At 37.7% G+C, this 22,885-nt stretch overlaps 1 protein-coding gene across 1 annotated transcript in view; it reads right to left on the bottom strand.

The window, feature by feature from the left end:
* Positions 1-1,123: 1,123 nt before the first annotated feature.
* The window catches only part of LOC127787981 (uncharacterized), a 29,057-nt gene continuing 7,295 nt past the window's right edge, over positions 1,124-22,885 (bottom strand). Inside the window, exons 9-20 of the mRNA XM_052316097.1 lie at positions 20,206-20,366; positions 19,899-20,041; positions 19,714-19,815; positions 19,267-19,405; positions 19,002-19,088; positions 18,756-18,917; positions 13,258-13,581; positions 12,615-12,790; positions 12,374-12,498; positions 2,874-3,148; positions 2,135-2,341; positions 1,124-1,706 (exon numbers count right to left, since the gene is read on the bottom strand). Coding sequence (XP_052172057.1) covers positions 1,272-1,706; positions 2,135-2,341; positions 2,874-3,148; positions 12,374-12,498; positions 12,615-12,790; positions 13,258-13,581; positions 18,756-18,917; positions 19,002-19,088; positions 19,267-19,405; positions 19,714-19,815; positions 19,899-20,041; positions 20,206-20,366 — 2,336 coding nt within the window. The 3' untranslated portion in view covers positions 1,124-1,271. The remainder of the gene's footprint in view (positions 1,707-2,134; positions 2,342-2,873; positions 3,149-12,373; positions 12,499-12,614; positions 12,791-13,257; positions 13,582-18,755; positions 18,918-19,001; positions 19,089-19,266; positions 19,406-19,713; positions 19,816-19,898; positions 20,042-20,205; positions 20,367-22,885) is intronic.

The following is a 22,885-nucleotide window of genomic DNA, read 5'->3' as shown; positions in this document are numbered from 1 at the left end:
CATAAAATAAGGTAATTTCTAGGCATACCTTCTTAGGGATTACAAATATTCCGAACAGATCTTTAGGGTAGTTCTGCAAATGATTTGGAAGGTTACATTATTCATTAGCATGCCTTGAGATTTTAAAAATTAAAGGGAATAGCGGGGGGGGGGGGGGGGGGGGGGGGGAAGAGAGAGAGAGAGAGAGAGAGGCTTCATCTATAGTTTAATAGGATAAACTGCACAAAAATCATCAGTACAATTGCTTCCTAAAGCTGACGGTATAGGGGGAAAAGTGAAGTTGGTCTGTGCTTTTTCCCCTTTTTCTTTTTTGTGGTAAAGTGGAGAGACCAAAGAGTTGTGGCTGGAAAGGATGTACATGAAAAGAAAAAAAAGAGAGTTTACACAGGAAAATTTAATTTTTCCAACTTTCTTTTGCGGAGAACTACTCTTATACAGATGGAGCCCAGCCATGTTGAATTCAATGTAGCTACAAAAATCATGGCTAGTCATCTCAACATTATGTCCAACTGCGGGCTTCAATGGGCCCAGCCAACACTCTCAACTCTGTGTTTCACGAGTGGATTACTTGTCAGTACATTTTGGTACTTATTTAACTGGAGGGTGGGCTCGGTCAAAAATCTTCCTGTACAAGTCCAAACAAAGAAACTGGGCCTGTTAATCTCTGGCAGCCCCGGTCCAATGTGTATATATACCCGCGCACAGACATATACTTGCTAGCCCGTCTAAGCTTATGAAACAAATTAATTCCCATTTCAGAAAATGGAAACAGATTTTGCTGGCCAAATTAGAAAGATAAAAAAAAAAAAAAAAACAAACAAACAAATGACTTGATACGTTGGCCGTGTCCTAAGTTTTAACTTATCTTCCCTCTGTTTCCATTTGTGAAGTTATTTCTGCCTAAGTTCTTAATTTTTTCACTTATAGTTACATTTCAAGCCACTGATCCAAGATCCACTGCTCCAAAACATGGGCTTAAGACAGAAAAGAAGCCTTACATTATGCCTTTACTATCCAATGCTCCATCAGTGTTTTTTTGTCTTCAGGATCACCACTTTGTAAGCAAGAATCTGCATCCTTAGCAAAAGCAAAATGAGTATTAAGATCTGTAGGAATACATCCAAGAAATGGATTTGTTATTTGATCTATAATAAGAAATACATTTACTGTCCAATCAAGTAAGCACTGTTATTTCCAGATACCGTACACTTTTACTAAGAACAGTGACATCCTAATCAAGTGGGACAATTCTGCAATTTTCCTTCAGTATTTCAACAATCCTTTGTGAAAGACTCAGAAAATGTTCCTAACAGGCTCAAATCTTGCCGCATGGAGATTGGCTGTCTGTGGCGTCCTACCAGTTTAGCAACTTCATGAACTTTCTTTGTTATTGATGGAAGCATCTCAGTTGCCTCACGGTATAACTGAGCCTCACATCCTCTTGAAACCTCCTCTCTATTGGCCAGAGTTCCTAACTTTGAAAATAAATGGAATGCATCCTCGGATGCAGTCTGCAAACTGAGTAGAGATTTTTTGCAGGCGATGATCATGTTCTGCTTCTCACACCCCTCAATCTTTGATTTATGCTGATATCTGATGTTTACTGATTCCAGGTTTCCTGAATTATTGATGGCAGAGCAAGGAGCCGAATTGTTTCTTGAAATAATGTTTCCTGAGCTCAGCAACTCTGGCATCAAGTTCAAGTCCTGAGGTTGCCATCAGCCAGGGCACATTAGCATGTAGATGTCAGCGTAACTTCACATGTAAATTTAATCAAAATATAAAAATAATAGCAAGTTTCTCCATAACCAAAATTGAATTTAAAAATAAATCTAAACTAAAACCATTTTAAGTTGGTTCATTTAGATATAAGCAATTAACCTACACCATACGTGGTAAGAAAGATGGAAACATATGTTTGAAGCTGATTATTCAGTTAATACATTAAGAACATGATAATGGCAAACTAATTAAACTTGGCTGAAGTGACAGGCTCACAAAACCCTAGATTTTCAACTCAATGATACTTTTCAGCATTGGATTTTTCAATTCTATTTGGATTCTCTGATGTTTCTCCAACATATTTTAGTTGAAAAGGTAACGTTGCCAGTCTGTTTTGTATTAAGAAATATACCTGCTCACAAGTCTCTGACCCTTGTGATTCTTCTGGCACCAGCACTGTTTGGTCCTCTGACATCACAAGGTACGCAGTTTGTTTCCCCTGTTCAATACCTACACCAGAGTCCTGGTTTGGTGTATCAATTTGGCCACTAACAAGGTCCTGCTGCAGGAAAAATTGTCCGGGGTAGCTTTTCCTTCCTGATGATTTCCTTTCTGCTGTCTAGAACAGAGAATATATGCCGATAAGACTTCTAAAATACTTAAATAAAGAAAGCTCTCCTATGTAAAGCATATAGACAAGCTAATGCTTATGTGCTATATCTGACTCGCATAATAGCCATTTCTGCTATAGAGAACGCATTTTAGGTCTTTAAGGTGTTGATAAGTCCCTCCATGGCAAAAATTACAGTGAAGAACTTGTGATCTAACAGTAGGGCTTCAGCTATAAAGAACTGAACTATACTTAGAATTCAACTTCAAGACAATCATGCATGAAGTTTCTTGTCTAATGGAGATAGAAAATTTTTACTGCAACATCTCAATGGGGGTTCGTGGTTTACATGTATTTTCGTCAGTGTACAGAACCCTTTCCAGGAGTCATTTGTTACATCTCATGAAGATTCACATATGACTACTATTTAGGAAATCTCATCAACACAAACTCTGTTTTCAAAATTGAAGATACAGAGTTCCCTCAAGTAAATATGTAGCCACATAAAGAGAGTTGATGACCCTTAAAGGAAATTATCTACCTTCAACCTTGCTGAAATATCACACAAGTTTTGTTTCAACATATCCTTGTCTTCAGAATTAAAATAGGGAGCATTGGCATCCATCATTACTTGTACCCTCCTTTCAGATGTTTCGAACTGACACAGTTCTGGAACAGCTAAACCCTGGCATGCCTTTATCTCGAATTGATAATTGTTATGGCATGAAGAGCTTGAAGGATTCAGCATAGTGCTGTCCCTAGATGAGAGATCAGGTACTGCAGAATCACCAGTCATCTCCAAAGCTGGGTCTTTTGCTGGATAAAACACCATTATTACATGAGAGATAAGACAACACTGAAGGCTTAAATTAAAGTCTTGTTGTAGATAATATAGACTTTTTCCCTGCAGCATTCAAGAGTAAGGATCATGTTTTCAGCTTACTTTACTCTCAACAGTTAGTGTTTGTTGCTATCATAGTAGGGTCACAAATCAGCATTATGGGATGAGAAACTGTCAATAATCTGGAGGATTCAGAATGGTTGCTGTATGCCAAAAAAATATTTTCCCAATGCAATAAGAAATCAAGGTTAATGACATTGATATTTAATTCTAGAGACCTGGTAATCCCACTAATCAATGATTAAGTACTTATTTACTAACAAACTTTGTCACACAGGGGCATTCCAGTAGCCTAGGCTTGGACCATAAATAAGGTCGACTTGAATTGAGTCCCTTAAATTATATCAAAAAGAATTAACAAGCAAATTTACAATCAAACCCATTGAAAAATGAAAAATAAAGCAAGGAACAGGAGTCAGGACAAGTAACTGTAGAAGAGAATTAGTTTTTCTATTACCTAGTTTGTTATATTCTGTTATAGTTTGTTACAGTTAGTTAGCTGTTTGTTAGCTTTTACAACTGTACATATTCAGTACAAGAAAATTGTACTTCAACAGAATCTCTGTTTTCAATAGTGAGAAGCTCATTTTGTGAAACCCTAGCTTTGAATTCTCTTCAATTTTCTTTCTTTCTTTTCTATTACTGCATTGAAGCTCTCGCTTCATGGTATCAAAGACATAGACCTGCGTTGATGGCTGAAAGTCAAGAACAGTGCAGTGCTTCCTCCCTTCATCAATCTTACTCTTTGTCCTCTGCTTCGCAATCTGATTTTTCTTCAGTTGCAAAAGCTTTTAACTACATTCCAATCAAGTAAGATAGTAATAACTATCTTTTCTGGAAAGCACAAATTCTAGCAACGATCTGAGCATTTGATCTAGTTTTGCTCATCAACAAATCGGAGAAGGCTCCATCAAATATCTACCGGATCCAGCTTCAACTAATCCTCAAGCACAGATAGTAAATGCTGACTATCTTGCATGGATCAAATCTGATCAACTGCTCCTTGGTTGGCTGTTTTCTACAATTGAAAAGGATATTCTTTCATAAGTGATTCACTGTAAATCATCTGCTAAGGTATGGTCTATCCTTGAGAACTTGTATTCTCAACAAACAATTGCAAAATCATTTCAATTAAACCAACAATTGAGATTTGTGAAGAAAGAGTCTCTATCGGTGAGTGGATATGTTTTGAAAATCAAAACAATAGGGCATGCACTAGCAGCAATTGGTGAGCCCATTAGTGACAAGGATCTACTCTTGGCTATTCTAAGTGGTCTGGACAGTGACTACAAAACTGTCATCAATTTAATCACTAATCAAATGGACAATATTAACCTAGAAAAGGTTCAATATTACTTCCAGTCTTAATAACCTTTCTTTGCACTCTCCTTACCAAGGTGTTGACAAGGTTGCAGATGGAAATGGTAAGAAATTGTCCATTTCAAATGTTGGCCTTAGTCAACTTTATACTCAAACTAATCCTACTTCTATTGTTTCTCTATCTAATGTACTTCATGTTCCTCACATGAAGAAAAATCTTATTAGTGTTTCTCAGCTTACAAGATTAATGTAATTGCTGAATTTCATTTTGACTCTTGTTTGATTAAGGACAAGGATACAGGACTTGTACTAATCCGAGGACACCTTAAGGATGGCCTCTATCCGCTGTCACCAGCTTTTGATTCTACTACATCTGATTCCAGCAAGTCAGTATGTGGTTCCACAGATTTCTCTCATTTGTCAAAGCCTTGTAATTCTGTACAATCTACAATGTCTAATGTTCAGTCTCCATCTTGTCATGCCCTATCTTTGAATAAAAACACAGTCCAAAGTAAAACTGTGTGTAATCAGTGGCATGCAAGGTTGGGGCATCCTTCCTTTGCTGTATTACATATGGTGTTGAATAAAATTCATTTTCCCTGTTCAGATTCTTATTTGTCTTTCTGTGATTCATGTAAACTTGGGAAACTATATCAACTTCCCTTTTCTAATTATAAAATCACAGCAAGGAAACCTTTGGAATTAGTCTATTCTAATCTCTAGGGTCCAGCTCCCAATGTATCTTGCAGAAATTCTCTTTTTGAGAGAATAGTATGCTACTATTTTATTCCCTTAAAAATACCACAAATATATACACAATGGATCCTAAGAATTCTCCTAGATTTTAGAGATTAGATTCCTACTGTGTAGGACTAGATTACAAAAATGTTACAACAATGTTAAATACAAACAAATCTAACCAAATAACTGAAGAAGATAAGATGTAATGAGCTCGAAAGCTTGGCTATTAGCTCCACAGCTCGGAATTCTATCAGCTCGTCAGGTCACCTTCCAACAGCTCGGCCATCATCTCAGCAGCTCGCCCTCTGTCAGCTCAGAAGCTCGGCTCAGAATTCTATCAACTCGTCAGGTCGCCTTCCAACAGCTCAACCATCATTTCGTGAGCTCAGTAGCTCGATCTACACTCCCCCTCAAGCTGGGCTGAATATATTATTCAAGCCAAGCTTGGCACTTAACTCATCAAATACTCTTCTTTGTAATGGCTTAGTCAGAATATCAGTGACCTGGCTGTTTGTAGAGGTATAGCTTAGCTGAAAAATTCCTTCTTTTAATTTCCCTTTGATGAAGTGCCTATCAATTTTTACATGTTTTGCCCGATCATGGTGGACAGGATTTTTGGCAATACTGATAGTAGATTGGTTGTCACATAATACTAGTATTGGTTGTGTCATAGTCACCTGTAACTCTTGTAGCAACCTTTTTAGCCACACACCCTCACAGAACCCATGAGCCATAGCTCTAAAGTCAGCTTCTGCGCTACTCCTAGAAACCACTGATTGCTTCTTACTGCGCCAAGTAACTAAATTTCCCCAAACAAATGAGCAATATCCTGAGATTAACCTTTTATCAAAAATTGAACCTGCCTAATCAGCATCACTATAGATTTTCACCTCTCTATTCGTTGTTTTCCTGAACATTAGCCCTTTTCCTGGTGTCAACTTTAGATATCTCAGAATCCGATATACAGCCTCTAAGCGTCTTTCTCTAGGATCATTCATGAATTGGCTTACCACACTTACAGGAAAACCTATATCTAGTCTAGTATGTGATAAGTATATGAGTTTTCCCACTAATCTTTGATATCTTCCTTTATCCACTGGAGCACTTTCTTTGCCACCATCCAGTTTTGAAGTGGTTTCCATTGGTGTATCAGCTGGTTTGCATCCCAACATACCTATTTCAGTAAGAAGATCTAGGGTATATTTTCGTTGAGAGACTGAAATTCCTTCTTTGGACCTTGCTACTTGCATGCCTAGGAAGTATCTTAGGTTTCCTAGATCTTTGATTTCAAATTCTCTTGCCAGGACTTCTTTAAGATCCTTGATTTTAGAAATATTATCTCCTATAACAATTATATCAACATACACAATAAGAATGGAAATTTTACCTTCCAAAGAATGCTTGATGAACAAGGTATGGTCTGCCTGACTTTGGCTATATCCATACTTCTCGACTGCCTTAGTTAATTTCTCGAACCAGGCTCTAGGAGACTATTTGAGCCCATAAAGAGATCTCCTTAGTTTGCATACCTTGTTTCTTGTGAGGTTAGTTTCAAATCCGTGAGGAATTTCCATATATACTTCTTCTTCGAGATCTACATCTAAAAAAGCATTCTTCACATCCAATTGGTAAAGCGGCTAACCCAGGTTTACAGCTAGGGATAGCAAGATTCTAATAGTATTCAATTTTGCCACCGGAGCAAAAGTTTTTTGGTAATCTATACCACAAGATTGAGTGAACCCTTTTGCAACTAGGCAGGCCTTAAATCTGTCAATTCTTCCATCTTCTTTGAATTTGACTGTAAATACCCATTTGAAGCCCACGAGATGTTTTCCAGGGGGTAATTCTGTAATCTCCCAATTCCCACTCTTTTTCAAGGCCTTCATTTCCTCAAGAACCGCCTCCTTCCATTTAGGATGTTGAAAGGCCTCCAAAATAGTTCTAGGAATATGCACCTTACTGATATTTGATACAAATGTTCTAAAATTAGGTGAGAGACCTTTGTAAGAAATGTAATTGTGAATGAGATGTTGAGTGCATGATCGTACTCCCTTTCTCAATGCTATAGGCAAATGTAAATCTTCATTCATAATCGGAATTTCAGAATTCTCACCAGCAGTCATGGTATGCTCCTTTTGTAACAATTCTAGATCGGGTTCAGATCAGACTCTTGATTAGTCCTAGGACATGCCAGGTTCCCCACTTTCTTTTTGTTTAGACTTTTTTCTAGAATAAACTTGAAGTTCATGAGGATAAGAAGGATGATGACCAATAGGGGAAGAAGACTAATCTGCTTCTATAGGGTTTGCAGGTGGCTGGATTTCAGGCTGCTGTTGGTATTCCCAAAACTGATATTCTTGATATTGTTTGGTCTATTCTCCCCCTGAATATCAGATTTAGGATAATAGGGCTGGTCTTCAAAAAAGGTTACATCCATAGATGTGAATAATCTCTTAAGACTTGGAGAGTAACATTTGTAACCCTTTTTGTTGGGAGAGTAGCCAAGAAATATACATTTGATGGACTTGGGGTCAAGTTTGCTCCGAAATTGAGGGTGAATGTGAACAAAAGAGGTGCAGCCAAAAATCTTGAGAGGAAGTTGAGAAAAGACTCGAGTGTGGGGAAAAGAAGCAAGGAGGAGTTGACTTGGAGTGTGATGTTTGAGAATTCTGGAGGGCATTCTATTTATAAGATAAGTGGCCATAAGAATAGCCTCACCCCAAAAATATTTAGGAACATGGGTGGAGAACAATAGGATCTGGCCACTTCCAATAGGTGTCTGTTCTTGTGTTCTGCAACCCCATTTTGTTGAGGTGTATCAACACAAGAACTTTGATGAATGATGTCGTGTTGTGACAGATAAGTGCCTAAAATGGTATTAAAGTATTCTTTGACATTATCTGTTCTTAGGACTTGAATTTTAGCATTAAATTGCCTTTGCACCATGGAATGGAAAGTTTGAAAAATTTAGCAAGCTTCAGATTTTTCTTTCATGAGAAAGACCATGTAAGACAGGGTATGATCATCAATAAAGAAAATAAACCATCGAGCCCCAATAACATTTTTGACCCGAGAAGGCCCCCCACACATCACTATGAATCAAAGAAAATGGATAGGATGGAGTGTAAATTTGACTAGGATAATTAGTCCTTACATGTTTAGAATATTGACAAATTTCACATTGAAACATGTGTAAATTTGAATTCTTGAACAAAGAGGGGAACAATTTCTGAAGGTAAGCAAAGTTTGTATGTCCTAATCGATAGTGCCACAACATAATTGCACTCTTATTTGAATTAAAAATAGAGAAACAACTAGGCGGAACAGAGTAGCAATTGCTAGAATTTACTTCAGTTTTTGAATCAGTCCTTTTAAGAACGTAGAGCCCCAAACATGCCTCAGCACTGCCAATCATCTTCGCCAAAGTCAGATCCTGAAATTCACACACATATTTTGAGAATTTTGCAACACAATCCATATCAATAGTGAGTTTACTAATAGATAAGAGGTTGCAGTCTAGGTTAGGCACAAAGAGTACAGCATGTAGCATTAAACTGGTGGACAACACAACCTTTGATAATGAGTCATCAGCAATCCTTACTTTCCAATCTTTGGCACATGGCTGAAAATTGATTAACAATGCACTATTTCCAATCATGTGGTCAAACGCTCCTGAGTGAACAATCCATCGAGTAGATAACTTACTTTTAGCGGTAAAGACACGTAGAGGGTTACCTTTGTGGGCTATAGAACATGCTGCTATTGTAGAGGTTTGAAGTTGTGTTTTACCAAAAGTATTTTGTAGCCACTCCATCTGTTCTTGGTTTAATAAGCCCAGAGTTAAGGCAGGAGCAGTGTTTTCAGTGGCTGATAGATTACCCCTACTCTGCCTTTCACGTGCTGATTTCCAATCCGAAGGTTTACCATGGATCTCCCAGCATGTATCCTTTGTGTGGCCGGTCTTATGACAATGGTCACACCAAGACGACCCTTCTTTTGCTTGATGTTTGATGGGTTGCCTCCTCGGGCAAATAGGGTAGAGTGTTCCAGGCTTGGATTCGAAGGTTTTAACATCAGTTTCAGCCTATTTTCTTCTCTAAGTACCTTAGCAAACGCCTCCCTAATACTTAGTAGAGGTTTAGTGCCAAGAATCCTACCTCTCACCATCTAGATTTTTATTTAAACCAACCAAGAACTTATAGAACCGCTTCTTCTCCACTATTTTCTTGTATTGTGCTGAATCTTCGGTGCACTTTCATTGAATAGTGTCACACTTATCCAGTTGAAGCCACAACTTATTCAAAGAATTGAAGTATTGAGTGATTTGAGACTCACCTTGCCTTAGATCATCGAGAATACTCTTTATCTCAAAAACCTCGAAGGTATTCTCAATATGAGAGTAGGCTTCTCTAGCAGCCTTCCAAATTTCTTGTGTTGTGTCGTATAACAAGAAATTCTCACCTATCTCATTGTTTATTGAATTAATCAGCCAAGACATCACCATGTTGTTCTTGGCCTTCCAAATCCAGTGTTGTGATTCCTCCTCCTTTGGTTTGCTAGCAACTCCGGTTAGATAATCATCTTTTCCTTTGCCACATATAAATATCATCACCGATTGTGACCATTGAATGTAGTTTTGGCCATTCAGTTTGTGACCGATGATAGTAAACGGACTGCTGCTATCCATGTTTACAGTATTAGTGGTTTGGAAAGGAATAATCTCAGATGACTGGTTGCTTTTGTCAACCATGATGTAAGTTGATCAGGTCCGACGACGGCTATAGAAGGGGTGGATTAGTAAGGTAGCGGATAAAGACTAGGGTTAACAAAGAGAAAGGAGAAAAGATTATGCTTTGATACCATGCAGAAATTCTCTTTTTGGGAGAATAGTACGCTATTATTTTATTTCCCTGAAAATACCACAAATATATACACAATGGATCCTAAGAATTCTCCTAAATTTTAGAGATTAGATTCCTACTTTGTAAGACTAGATTACAACAACCTTAAACACAAACAAATCTAACCAAATAACTGAAGAAGATAAGATGTAACGAGCTCGGAAGCTCAGCTATTAGCTCCGCAGCTCAGAATTCTATCAGCTCGTCAGGTCGCCTTCCAACAGCTCGGCCATCATCTCAGCAGCTCGCCCTCTATCAGCTCGGAAGCTAGGCTCGGAATTCTATCAGCTCGTCAGGTTGCCTTCCAACAGCTCGACCATCATCTCATTAGCTCGGCAGCTCGGCCTTACAGCAGCTCGATCTACATATCTACAGCAGGTTATCTATACTACATCTTTTTGTAGATACCTATACTAGGTATACATGGCTATATCCATTGAAACTTAAATCTGATGCCTTATCTACCTTTATTACCTTTCATAAGTTTGCTGAATTGTAATATCAATCTAAACTCCAAGCCTTTCAATCAAATAATGGAGGAGAATTTCAATCCTTTTTGCCATATTTTAAAATCCATGGCATTCAACCTTGCTTAACCTGTCCCCATACACACCAAACCAACAAAATGGGGTTGCTAAAAGAAAGTATAGGCATATTGCAAAAATAGGTCTTACCTTATTGGCCTGCTCATATGCCTTTGAAATTTTGGGTAAAGGCTTTTCAAACAGCAGTTTACAGTATTAACCTGTTACTAGCCTCTACTCTCAATTATGTCTCCCCATTTGAATTGCTCTATCATAAACAACCTAATTACTTATCCTTTCAACATTTTGAATGTGCTTGTTTTCCTTATCTTCGACCCTATAACGACCACAAATTTGATTTTCATTCTACTAAATGTGTGTTTATTGGTTATAGTCATGTGCGAGCAGGTTACAAGTGTCTACATCCATCTAGTCAAGTTTATGTCTCTAGACATGTACAATTTAATCCTGATAACTTTCTTTTTCTTACTTTGTTTTCTTCTTCTTTTTCATCACAATCTATTTCTGCATCTAGCAATCTCCCAAGTTTGTCTCTTCACTCATTTTCTTCTTCTAATCCTGGGATAATACTGTTAGAATTATTAGTATATATTATAATTATTATATGTGTGTGTTTTATTTGTAAGTAGATAAACCCATAGGTTTAAGGCCCATTATACTTATTATAAATAACAAGCCAAGAGAGGCTAGTCTCCTAAGTTTTCTCTTGTAATTATTTTCTCACATGGTATTAGAGCCATCGATGAGAAAAAAAACCCTAACCGTCATTGTGTATCTTTTTCCAGCGACCGTCAAACCCTAATCGTCACTGCCCAATACTAGAACCCCACTGTCCGGCCACCATTGGATAACACTACTACCACCATCAGGGTTCGCCGCCACCATTGTCCAGCCATCAGGCGCTCGATGGCAACGAGAAGCGATAGTGTTCAACAGCACGGTAGGTGGCAGCAGTCGTTGGCGACTCGAACAACGGAGGCAATGGTGACAACAACGACGACGACTGAAACTAGGGTTGGGTTAAGGTTTGTATGGTGGCTCTGATACCATGTGAACTTAGTAAGAGAGAGAAAACCCTAGTTGGAGAAAATTTTCATGTATTAAACTAATAAACAGTACACCTATATATATAAATACTAAATGGGCCATAAACCTTGAGTCCTAACATAAAACTAACCATAGGTGTAATATACAAACATAGCTATCATCTCTATATACAACTCAACAAAATTGCTAATATTTTCACTAAAGGTCTACCAAGAGACATATCTCTTCTTATGTCATAAACTTGGTCTCAAAGTATCTCCTAATTTTGTTGTTGTTCTAGACAAGATGCAACAGATCTTTCCTCCAGATTTGCTTAAAGTTCCAGGGTCTACTTTTCGAGGGAATGTAGAAGATAAGTAGTATCCACCCAAGGATTACTCCTCACATCCTAAATCAATCACAAAATCATTTCTTCTTGTAGATCAAAATTTAGCAGCCAACCAACCACATGTTACTTTACAACACATAACACACACACAATGAAGCTAGGAAAAAGAAAAGTTAAGATGCGCTTCACTGCTTAACGTCATCATCCTTCATGGTACCATTAATGTAAAAGATAAGGTCGTAAAGTTTTGGCTCTTACATAGACAACAACTTGGACCAGACACCAGCACCTTCATGTCCATATCACAAACCCCTGGGGAATTTAGTAAATCCAAACACACAGTATGAATTTTGAGCCAACGCCTGTCCAATGCGAAGCTCCTCCTAAAGCAAAAATACAAAATTATGAGAGCATGATAATGTAGCAAAGCACTTCCCCTTCATAGTTAAAAAAAAAAAAGAAAAGAAAATCGTCACTAGAAAAAGTTATTAAAGTTCACCTATGGGCTTCTTGAGACATTTCAGATCTGTCGCCAGTAGCAATATCTGATGAATATATTGACATGCTACCAAGAAACGGTTTGCTGCATGTCAAATCATGTTTATTTGGGGTTTGAATATCAGGGTTTGCATGACTACCAACCGAGGTAGAGAAGACTGCCCATCCAATTTCTTGCTATCAACAGTGGGAAGAAGTGAGCAGAGAAATGATCAGAATCTCTGAGAAGAAGTTCTAAAAGTTGCTAGAGAAAAGATAATGGTTGGAACAATATAGCACTTTAAGCATTGGGATAATAATTAGCCTTCATTTCTCTATGTAAACATTGGGTCCAAATTGAAAGTTGAGCAGTCTAGTTGATAAAAATAAACTACAGGACAGGACAGGCTACATGGCAGAATATGGTATTGGCAAGCAGGAGTCACTATTCTATGGATTATGGTGAAGGCCTAAATGCCTTAGGCAAAATGGCCATATTTATTTTCATGCCTCCATTAACTGCTGTGAGTCTGAAACATTTTGTAGGGAGGATGAGCATGTTGAGAGGTTGAGCAGTGAACCTCATCTACTTGATATCTAGAAGAATCACAAGGTAACAGAGTTGTGTCAAGCCAAAAACTAATAAGAAGAGATGAAAAGAATACCTGGGACAAAGTGCCTTTTAAAGCTTTAGGCATGATCTGGGGGCTAGTTACTCTGGCTTGTGCCCACTTGGGGAGTCTGGAAATGCTGAACTTAAATGTTGATGTCTCTTGAAGATTGCCTCCTTGACAAAAAAGTTTTTCACTGATTGGAGTGGAGCTCTCTGGCAGTGTCACATCTTCATGATCACTTTTGCATCCATGAAATTTGGTTTGGTTTAAAGCGGTTGGGAACAGCTGCCTGGAATTGCCCTTAATTTTCTGCCATATCTTTGAAGACAATGAAGCAGGCACTTTCCAAATGAAAATACAACAATCACCAGCAACCTGAATACATAAAAAAGTTTTGTAAGGCCTTCACAATGTCAGAAGAGCTTTCTCCACTTCTCAATTCACAGCAATTCCATCAGAAGGCAGTGGGGATGGGGGAGAAAATAAAATTAACTTAATCTCACATTCTCTTCTAAATAAGTCTATATGTTTTATTCATCTGAATGAAATTTAATTAGTGGGGCAAAACAGTAACCTGGCAGCATTCTTCCTCCAAGTATAGTTTTGAATTGATTTTGGAGCAATATATTGGCTTAATAAAACTCAACAAGGAAACAAACTGAATTGTTAACTATATCAATTGTGAGCCTGTAAGGTTGTCACCTAGAAGGATTTAGGCAAATTCTGAAAAAGGCTAAATAACTCTACTACAGACACTATTTAATTGATTAAACTCCATTGAGCAGCCAGCCAGTCAAAAGACAGAATCATGTGAACAACACAGACCAATCTAGAATAAGCAATTCAAAACCATAATACAGGAGGTGCAAAAATGAAATTATGAATTCACACCTTGCTATTTAAATGGCTTACAATATGGTAATTGTGAAATTCTATAAGCTATATGCAGAACTCATGCATTGTTTTATTAAGCAAACTCTGTTCTTATTGATGCAACAATTGCATCAACAGGATGTCCAAGAGATAAATATTGCAGACTTTGTTTTGTAGAATAGTGGCTCTTTGACCAGCTCCAGATTTTTAAGAGACCAAACTATGAAACAAGTTAGTTATTTGGATGCTTTCACAAAATGTGAGGTGTTATGATCTTCATGCCTTGCAATGATAGCAGGAGCACACATGAAGCACAAGAGCAAAGATACCACGCCCAAACACAGGATGGTATAGAACAATCCTTTTTTGTTCAGTGTTTTAAATAAATGACCTGAAGAAACTTCAAAAAGTAAAGATTATAGGTTAAAGAAGCACATGGTTTTTTCCAGGTATTCAAAAGTTAAGGGCTGTCTAACTTCATTGCTGTTTTCAATTTTTTAAATATGTTTCCAAAATTTTGGAAATGAAGGAATTCTAATGATTCTTCTGTATTTTCAGAATGAAATTACAGCCCTATTTAAGGTGAATCTTGACACCTACATAAGGAAACTAGTAATCAACCTATTAAGGAACTAGTTACAAAGGAAATCTGTACAATTGGAAATTACCTAATACAGAGAAAATATCTGTACATTCCATACTATTATTCCATATCTTGGGTAAATCCTCTAATTTATTCAAAGGAAATCTGTACAATTGGAAATTACCTAATACAGAGAAAATATCTGTACATTCCATACTATTATTCCATATCTTGGGTAAATCCTCTAATTTATTCAGCCTCTTTCAACACTCCCCCTCAAGCTGGTGAGCAGATATCTTCCATTCCCAGCTTGCCAAAAATCTCCCGAAACCTTGAAGTAGTTAAAATAACAGCTAACTGGTTTTCTAATGTCACGTGAGAGATAGTAATAAGTCCACTGTCAATCTTCTCTTTGAAGAAATGTTTGTCCACTTCCACATGCTTCATTCAATCATGTTGAACCGAATTGTGTGCTATACTAATAGCTAATTTGTTATCACAAAAGAATTTCATTGATCCACTTCCTTCAATCATCAAATCTTTTAGAATTATTTTGATCCAAAAGAGTTAACAAACACCAAGAGCCATAACACGAAATTCTGCTACTACACTCGATCTGGCTACCACATTTTGTTTCTTGCTCCTCCACATAACCAAATTCCTCCTAAGAAATTGCAATAACTTGTAGCTGACCTCCTGTCTATAAGAGATCCTGCATAATCAGCATCTGTGTATGCTTTTACTATCAGATCACTTCCTTTTGAACAAAATTCATTTTCCTGGAGTAGCTTTCAAGTACTTGAGAATTCTTTGAATTACTTGTAGATGTTCTTCCTTAGGATTGTGCATGAACTGGCTGACGACTACACTGCATAAGTCATGTCAAGTCTAGTGTGTGAGACATAAATCAATCTCCCTACCAACCTTTGTTATCGTCCTTTATCAACAATTGTTCCCTTCTTGCTTTCTTGACTAATTCTATGATTTGGATTAATAGGTGTACTCATTGGTTTACACCCAAGGGTTCATGTTTCCTTAAGCAGATCAAGGATATACTTTTGTTGAGATATAAATATCCCTTGTTTGGAATATGCCACTTCAATCCTAAGGAAGCATTTCAATTTCTCTAGCTCTTCCATCTCAAATTCTAGAGCCAATTGTGTTTTCAACCTGAGTTTTTCTTCCTCATCACTTTCGACAACTATAATATCATTTACAAATACCAATAGGACTGTAATTTTTCCCTTGCCAGAATGTTTCACAAATAAAGTATGGTGACCATGACTCTGCCTATACCCAAAATTCATCATAGCCTTAGTGAATTTTCCAACCCAAGTTCGCAGAGACTGTTTCAGACCATACAAGGCTTTCTCCAGTCTGCACACTTTATTAGGGCCATACTTATTGTGAGAAGAAAATAATGTATTCATTCATCAAGTGTGTAATACAAGGAATATATATACAAGAATTTTAAGCTATTTACACTAATACCCCTTCTTATTTAACACTCTCCCTAAAACTGGAGCATATATATTGAGCATGCCCAATTTGATACAAGTGTAATTCACACTAAAACCTCTAAGTGACTTGATGAGTAAATCAACCAATTAATCGTTAGATCCCTAAATAGCACATTTTCTCTAACAAAGTGGCAATCAATTTCAATATGCCTAGTTTTCTCATGAAACACAAGATTAGAAGCAATATGCATTGCAGCCTAATTGTCACAAATCAATTACATAGACCTGACTTGAGTAACTCCTAACTCCTCAATTAATGGTTTCAATCACATTAGTTTGCATGTTGTTACGACCATTGCCCTATATTCAGCTTCTACACTGGACCTGGCGACAACAGTTTGTTTCTTAATTTTCTAAGAGACTAAGTTTTCACCCACAAATACATAATATCTAGATGTGGATCGTCTGTCACTAGGTGATCCTGCCCAATCAGCATCCGTATATCCCACAATCTGACTGTATCCATGATTCTAATTCAATACACCCCGACCGAGAGCAGCCTTAATATACCAAATAATACGAATCACTGCATTCTAGTGACTATCACAAAGTGAATCCAATAACTGACTTACCACATTTACAGCAAATGAAATATCAGAACTTGTGATTGTGAGGTAGTTAAGTTTCCCAACCAGTCAACGATAGTGCCTAGGGTTAGAAAAAGACTCCCCCTGTCCTAGTAACAGTCTGATATTCAGATCCATAGGAGTATCTATTGGCTTACACCTAAGAAACACTGTCTCTCCTCTAGCATATCCAAGGCATACTTTCTTTGAGAAATATAGATTCCTTGTTTTGACCAAGCTACCTCAATACCCAAAAAATATTTTAAGGAACCCAGATCCTTAGTCTGAAATTGTTGGTGAAGATGTGTCTTCAATTCAGTGATACCAACATCACCATCCCCTGTAAGTACTATATCATCAACATACACTATTAGAAGAATGTGGCAGCCAGACTGAGAGCGATAAAAAATAGAATGATCAACTTCACTACGAATTAACCCAAACTCAAGAACAATTGAACTGAATCGACCAAACCAAGCTCGAGGAAACTGTTTTAAACCATTTAAGGATTTTCGAAGATGGTACACTAGCTCAGACTCCCCCTAAGCAACAAAGACAAAAGGTTGCTCCATATACACCTCTTCCTGTAAATCGCCGTGAAGAAAGGCATTTTTTATGTACAATTGATGAACTGGCTAGTGAAACATAGCAACAAGGGACAAAAAAAGGCGAACAATGGAGATCTTAGCAACAGGGGAAAAGGTATCACCATAATCAAGATCAAAAACCTGAGGCAATCAATCTAACCGTTAGGACCAACTTTAACAGTGTAAACCCTGCAACAACCAACAGTAAACTTACTCTTGGGAAGAGGTACCAAGTCCCAATGGAATGTAAGGCAGACATTTCATTAGCCATAGTAGCCTGCCACCCTAGATGGGAAAGAGCTTCGGAAACAGATTTAGGAAGAGAAACAAAAGATAAAGAAGAAATAAAAGCAAAATATCTAAGGGACAAAGAATTATAACTAACAAAATGTGAAATGGGATGGAGAGTAGTGCAATGACGAGTACTTTTATGAAGAGCGATAGGTAAGTCAAGATCAGAGGGTGACGACCAAAGGAGGAAGAACTAACGAGCACAGAGGATGAATCAGGGGAAAGCTCCCTCGAACTAGTGACGACAGGTGTTGCTGGTTGGGCCACAAGTCGAGAACCCCACTGATAAACCTGAAGATCAGGGCGATCAAGGCAAGGGGTGGATGGCGATGAAGGAGAAGATGAAAATCAAGAAAAGGATCCCAAGCAGCAAACGTGGGATCTAAAGCCTTAGGTGCTAGACCGATGAGATGAACAATCTTCCCCCGACCCTTCAAAAAGGTTCTCACTAGCTAAGACCACTGAAGGTAGAGTTACCACCATCTAGGCGGTATGAATGGTGCATGCCTGGCAACTCACCAGCAAGAGCACCTCTACTTGATTGCTTGATTGGCATTACTTCCCTCGTTGAGATGGGAGGAGTAGTTTTAGAGATTTCAGACATTATATGGAATGATAGCAAGAGTGGTGAAGGGAAGAACAAAGAGTTATTGTGGCAATGAAGGCTCACAACTAATGACTTGAGAGAATAGGCTCTAATACCATATAGAAGTTGGCTCAAAAGATGTAGGAAGAACCGAAGAATATTATTACTCTCAATGAATGTGAACACTAAATTACATTCCCTATTAATAGGGAAGAAGAATACAATATAGGAAAGATACATAAAAAAGGAAAGATATGATGTACACTATACAAAGAAATCAAAAGATGCAAAGACAAGAAAAGGAAATATCTAAATCAAAACTTCTTTCTAAATTTTGGAGATAGAATCTATCTTAATTTAGGAAGATTAGCCCAAGAGATCATCATCCAATTTCCTCATAAGCTTCGAGAATCAATCAACAATTCTCAGTACAAAGTGTGTGAGAAATTAGCATTAGTAAAAACAACTAGAGAAATTTGATAATGAATAAATGCAGCACAGTGAAATACGCATTTATACCAAGGAAAAATAGCAGAAACTCACAGAAACAATGTGCTTGCAATCAGGCAAAAAAATAATGCCAGTGATAACTTCTCCATGCCCCACCCCACGTGCAACAATATCCCCAGTAAAAAAGTCATGCATGCAGATGGACCTGTCAGAGTAAGTGCAAACCAGAAAACTGCAGGTTGGGTCCACAATTACCTGTCAAAACAATTAGTTTGGAAGCATAAGATCATTCTGATGTATTTGTAACCATGACTTGCTTACCATATTAACATGGCTCACCTTTAGCAGGTCTCTGAAATCTCCATCTTTCTTAAATGATCTAATAAGTTTCCCAGTAGCAATGCTGAATGTATTTATCTTCTTACCCTGCCACCAGAACTTCTTCATTAGATAGCCCCAAGCAAAGGCCAGCATATAAGATGTCTAGATTCAATCTATATGGTTCCTGAAGAGATGACCAGCATAATTTCTAGCAGGAAACATTAGCAGCCAACAGGTCCAAACATTTTGTTCACAGAATGCTATCTTTAGAATGTTGGTTTACCTGCCCGACTGTAACAGCAACTTCAACAGTAGGATCTACAGCCATGTCATATACAGTCCCAAAACATGACATTTGATTATTATGACGACTAATCTTACAACCAGTATTTGTTACAGCAACATCATGAATCATCAGAGACCTACAGGAAGAAACACATACATATAGTTGGATGCAACTAGGAAATCAATTGCTTCAAATATTCCTCATAGCAACTTAGGAATAACATGTGTTTGCACCAAGAAAATAGTGAAAAATAAGGCAGATCATATCACCAAACAACAGAATAGAACTTTGAAACTAAGTTATCTCATGGATTTAACAGATGTTTGATGCAACAGGCTAGAAACGCAATCAAAGGAGGAATAATATACTCTTGTTCAGAGTGACAACAAATAAAACTGAGTTGAATTATTTTATACAACCTCTAAGCTTGCTTTAGGAACTCACCTATCAGTACTACAACTTAAAATCTTACAGCCATCACTGGTGAGTTTTACAGAAGTGACAGCGGCTGAATGATCATCAACACTTCCAATGACATCGAAATTGCTGATGGGAAAGAAGGAAAAATAAATGGTGAATAGAAGATGCATCCAAAATCTAAATGAGCTGCAAAAATATCACCACCTGACCTTTCAACATCATAAAGATGTATCATTTGATCCCGACCCCCCGAAGCAAGAAAGTGATTGCTTCTTAATTTTTTTTCAGAAAAAACATCCTTCTTGTCTGACAGGCTAAAGCTTAAGGACAGAATTTCTGCATCATGAGTATCCTGCCAGAAATCCCAAACACTTGTACATGATCATTTGCATGAGTTTACAAAGGATATAAGATATTATATATATATATATATAGAGAGAGAGAGAGAGAGACCTCATGCTCATAATGCTATAAATAGAGATTTTTCAGGAAAAAATATCAGTGCCTATATTTTACCCGAAAACATATATAATCAGATGTGTATAGGTTGTAGATATGGAGGTTTCCCTGGCAATCACCAGCAGCCAGGTGCTTCCCATCCGAACTGACTGCCATGGACCGAAGCCCCGGAGTGCTAGTTCCTAGCACAACTTCTTGAGATAAAATCCCAGCATTTACTGCAGAAAGAAAATAAAGAAATAGCTGAAGAATCAAGCAATGAAACACTTCGCAATAATCTAACAAACAAATTTTAGCATAGATGTACATGCATATTAATCAGTGACATTTTGCTGTCAGAACAAAAAAAATTGTTTTGCTACATTTTGTTTGTCAACGAGTAAAGGATTGAGATAAGAGGATAAGAAGCCGAAGATAATTCTAAAGATAAGTCAAGATTATACCATTGTTTATCTCCTATGTAAATCTGTAAAATATAGAGATAATATTGTTATCTATTCCTATTAGTTAGGGTTGTAATCTTTTCCTAGTTTTTAGGAGAAATATTAGGATGTCTCTTGTATATATATATGCAGCAACATACATGGTACAATACAAGTTTAATTCTTCCTAAAACTCTCTTTTAACATGGTATCAGAGCCAGCCATCTAAAGGGCTCTTTTTCTCGACCTTCATTGCCGTTTTTTTTTTTTTTTGTTCTGCTCCGGCAATCAGTGCCATTCTGGGTTTTTTTTGGTTCCATTTCTTGAACGATTGCAGCCAGTTTCTTTGGCCTTCTTTCTTTACCCGATTAAGTTTCCAAGATCTTCCTAAGATGTCTACTATCTCCAACAATAATCCTATACCAAAAGCCGTTGACACGAGCAGCTCTTCAAAAGTTCCATTCTCTGGAACTAGCAGTACAAGCAGTGGGGGAGAATTACAAAATATTCAGGCGGCCTACTAGTTCAACGGAAGAAACTACCTAAAGTGGTCTCAACTTATCCAAACCTTTCTCAAGGGAAAAGGGAAGATAAGCCACCCCTTAGAAACCGGCCCCAAGGAAGGAGATCCCATGTTTGCTGCATGGGATGAGGAGGATTCCTTAGTGATGTCTTGGCTATGGAATTCAATGGTACCGAAGATAAGTGATATTGTGATGTTTTTAACAATCGTTAAAGATATTTGGGAGACTGTCAACATCACCTATTCTAAGGTGAAAGATGCAGCACAGATCTATGAGGTTCAGACCAAGATTGCATCAACTAAACAAGGGGTAAGATCTATCGCTGAATACTCTAATGTGCTAAAAACTCTATGGCAAGAATTGGACCATTACCAATGCCTAAAGATGAGATGCAGTAAGATGCAGCCTTACATAAAAGATTTGTGGAGAAAGAAAGAACCTACGATTTCTTGGCTGGTCTTAATATGGAGTTTGATGCAGTAAGAGTTCAAATACTTGGTAAAGAGGAGCTACCTTCCCTAAATGAGGTAATCTCTCTAATCCGGGCTGAAGAAGGGCAAAGAGGAGTAATGCTGGACACTGTCCCTATGGAAAGATCAGCATTAGTGGCATTGAAGGGTCCTAACTGGGGTCCTCAAGAAGAAAATAAGGTTGTCGGGGATAAGGCTGTAGGCGACAAAGATCCTCGAGACTCTCTATGGTGTACCTTTTGCAAAAAACCAAGGCATACCATAGAGAGATGCTGGAAGCTTCATGGGAAACCATCTAAAGGAAGACAACTGGGAGGCTAGAATCAAGCTTATATGGCCAACAGCCAACAACAAGGAGAGCAGAAACTAGCAGAACACAAGGAACAAGGAGATGGCTTGGAGTTTAACCGGGCAGAAATTGAGAAGTTAAGAAATTTTTTAAACTCCCTTGACAAGAAAGAAAAAGGTACATGTTCTCTTGCACTTACAGGTATGTCCCCTCATTCTCTTGCCTTACATGCTTCGAGAACAACTCAATCTAACTCTTGGATCCTTGATTCTGGGGCAACGGATCATATGACCTCTTTACCCCATTATTTCATTACCTGTAGCCCTTGTTCAAGTTCTAGAAAGATAACCCTGTTGTTGGCCAAGGAGACATTATTCTTAATAAACATCTTATCCTTAAGGATGTTCTCCATGTCCCTAAACTGTTCACCAACCTTATTTCCATTCAAAAACTTATCCTAAACAATAATTGCAGTGCTAACTTCTCCTCCACCTTTTGTAAAATTCAAGAATAGGAGTCGAAGAAAATGATTGGGCTTGCTAAAGCTAGGGCTGGCCTATACTACTTTGATGGATCAAGTGAGCAGGAAAACAAGGGCAAGGTGAATCTCGTGTCCTATTTGGTGCAATTCGATAAAAACCAGATCTGGTTACATCACCATCGTCTTGGTCATCCTTCATTTTTTATCCTTAGAGTCATGTTTCCAGCCTTATTTAGGAGTGTTGATATTAGGGATTTTCATTGCTCTATTTGTGAATTTGCTAAACATAAAAGGGTGACTTATTCTTCATCTAATAAAAGAACCTCTCTTCCATTCACTCTTATTCATAGTGAAGTTTGGGGCCTCGCACCTATTCCCAATATTTCTGGGGCAAGGTGGTTCATAACATTTGTAGATGATTGCACTAGGGTAATGTGGTTGTTTCTTATGAAAAATAAATCTGAAGTAAGCACTATTTTTTCTAACTTCTATAACATGATTAGTACTCAATTTGGGGTGCCAATCAAGATCTGATAATGCCAAAGATTTTT

Source organism: Diospyros lotus, chromosome 13 (assembly GCF_014633365.1).
Source record: "Diospyros lotus cultivar Yz01 chromosome 13, ASM1463336v1, whole genome shotgun sequence".
Lineage (NCBI taxonomy): Eukaryota > Viridiplantae > Streptophyta > Magnoliopsida > Ericales > Ebenaceae > Diospyros > Diospyros lotus.
The sequence above is the reverse complement of the archived record's forward strand: the minus strand, read 5'-3'. Positions and strand labels throughout refer to the sequence as shown.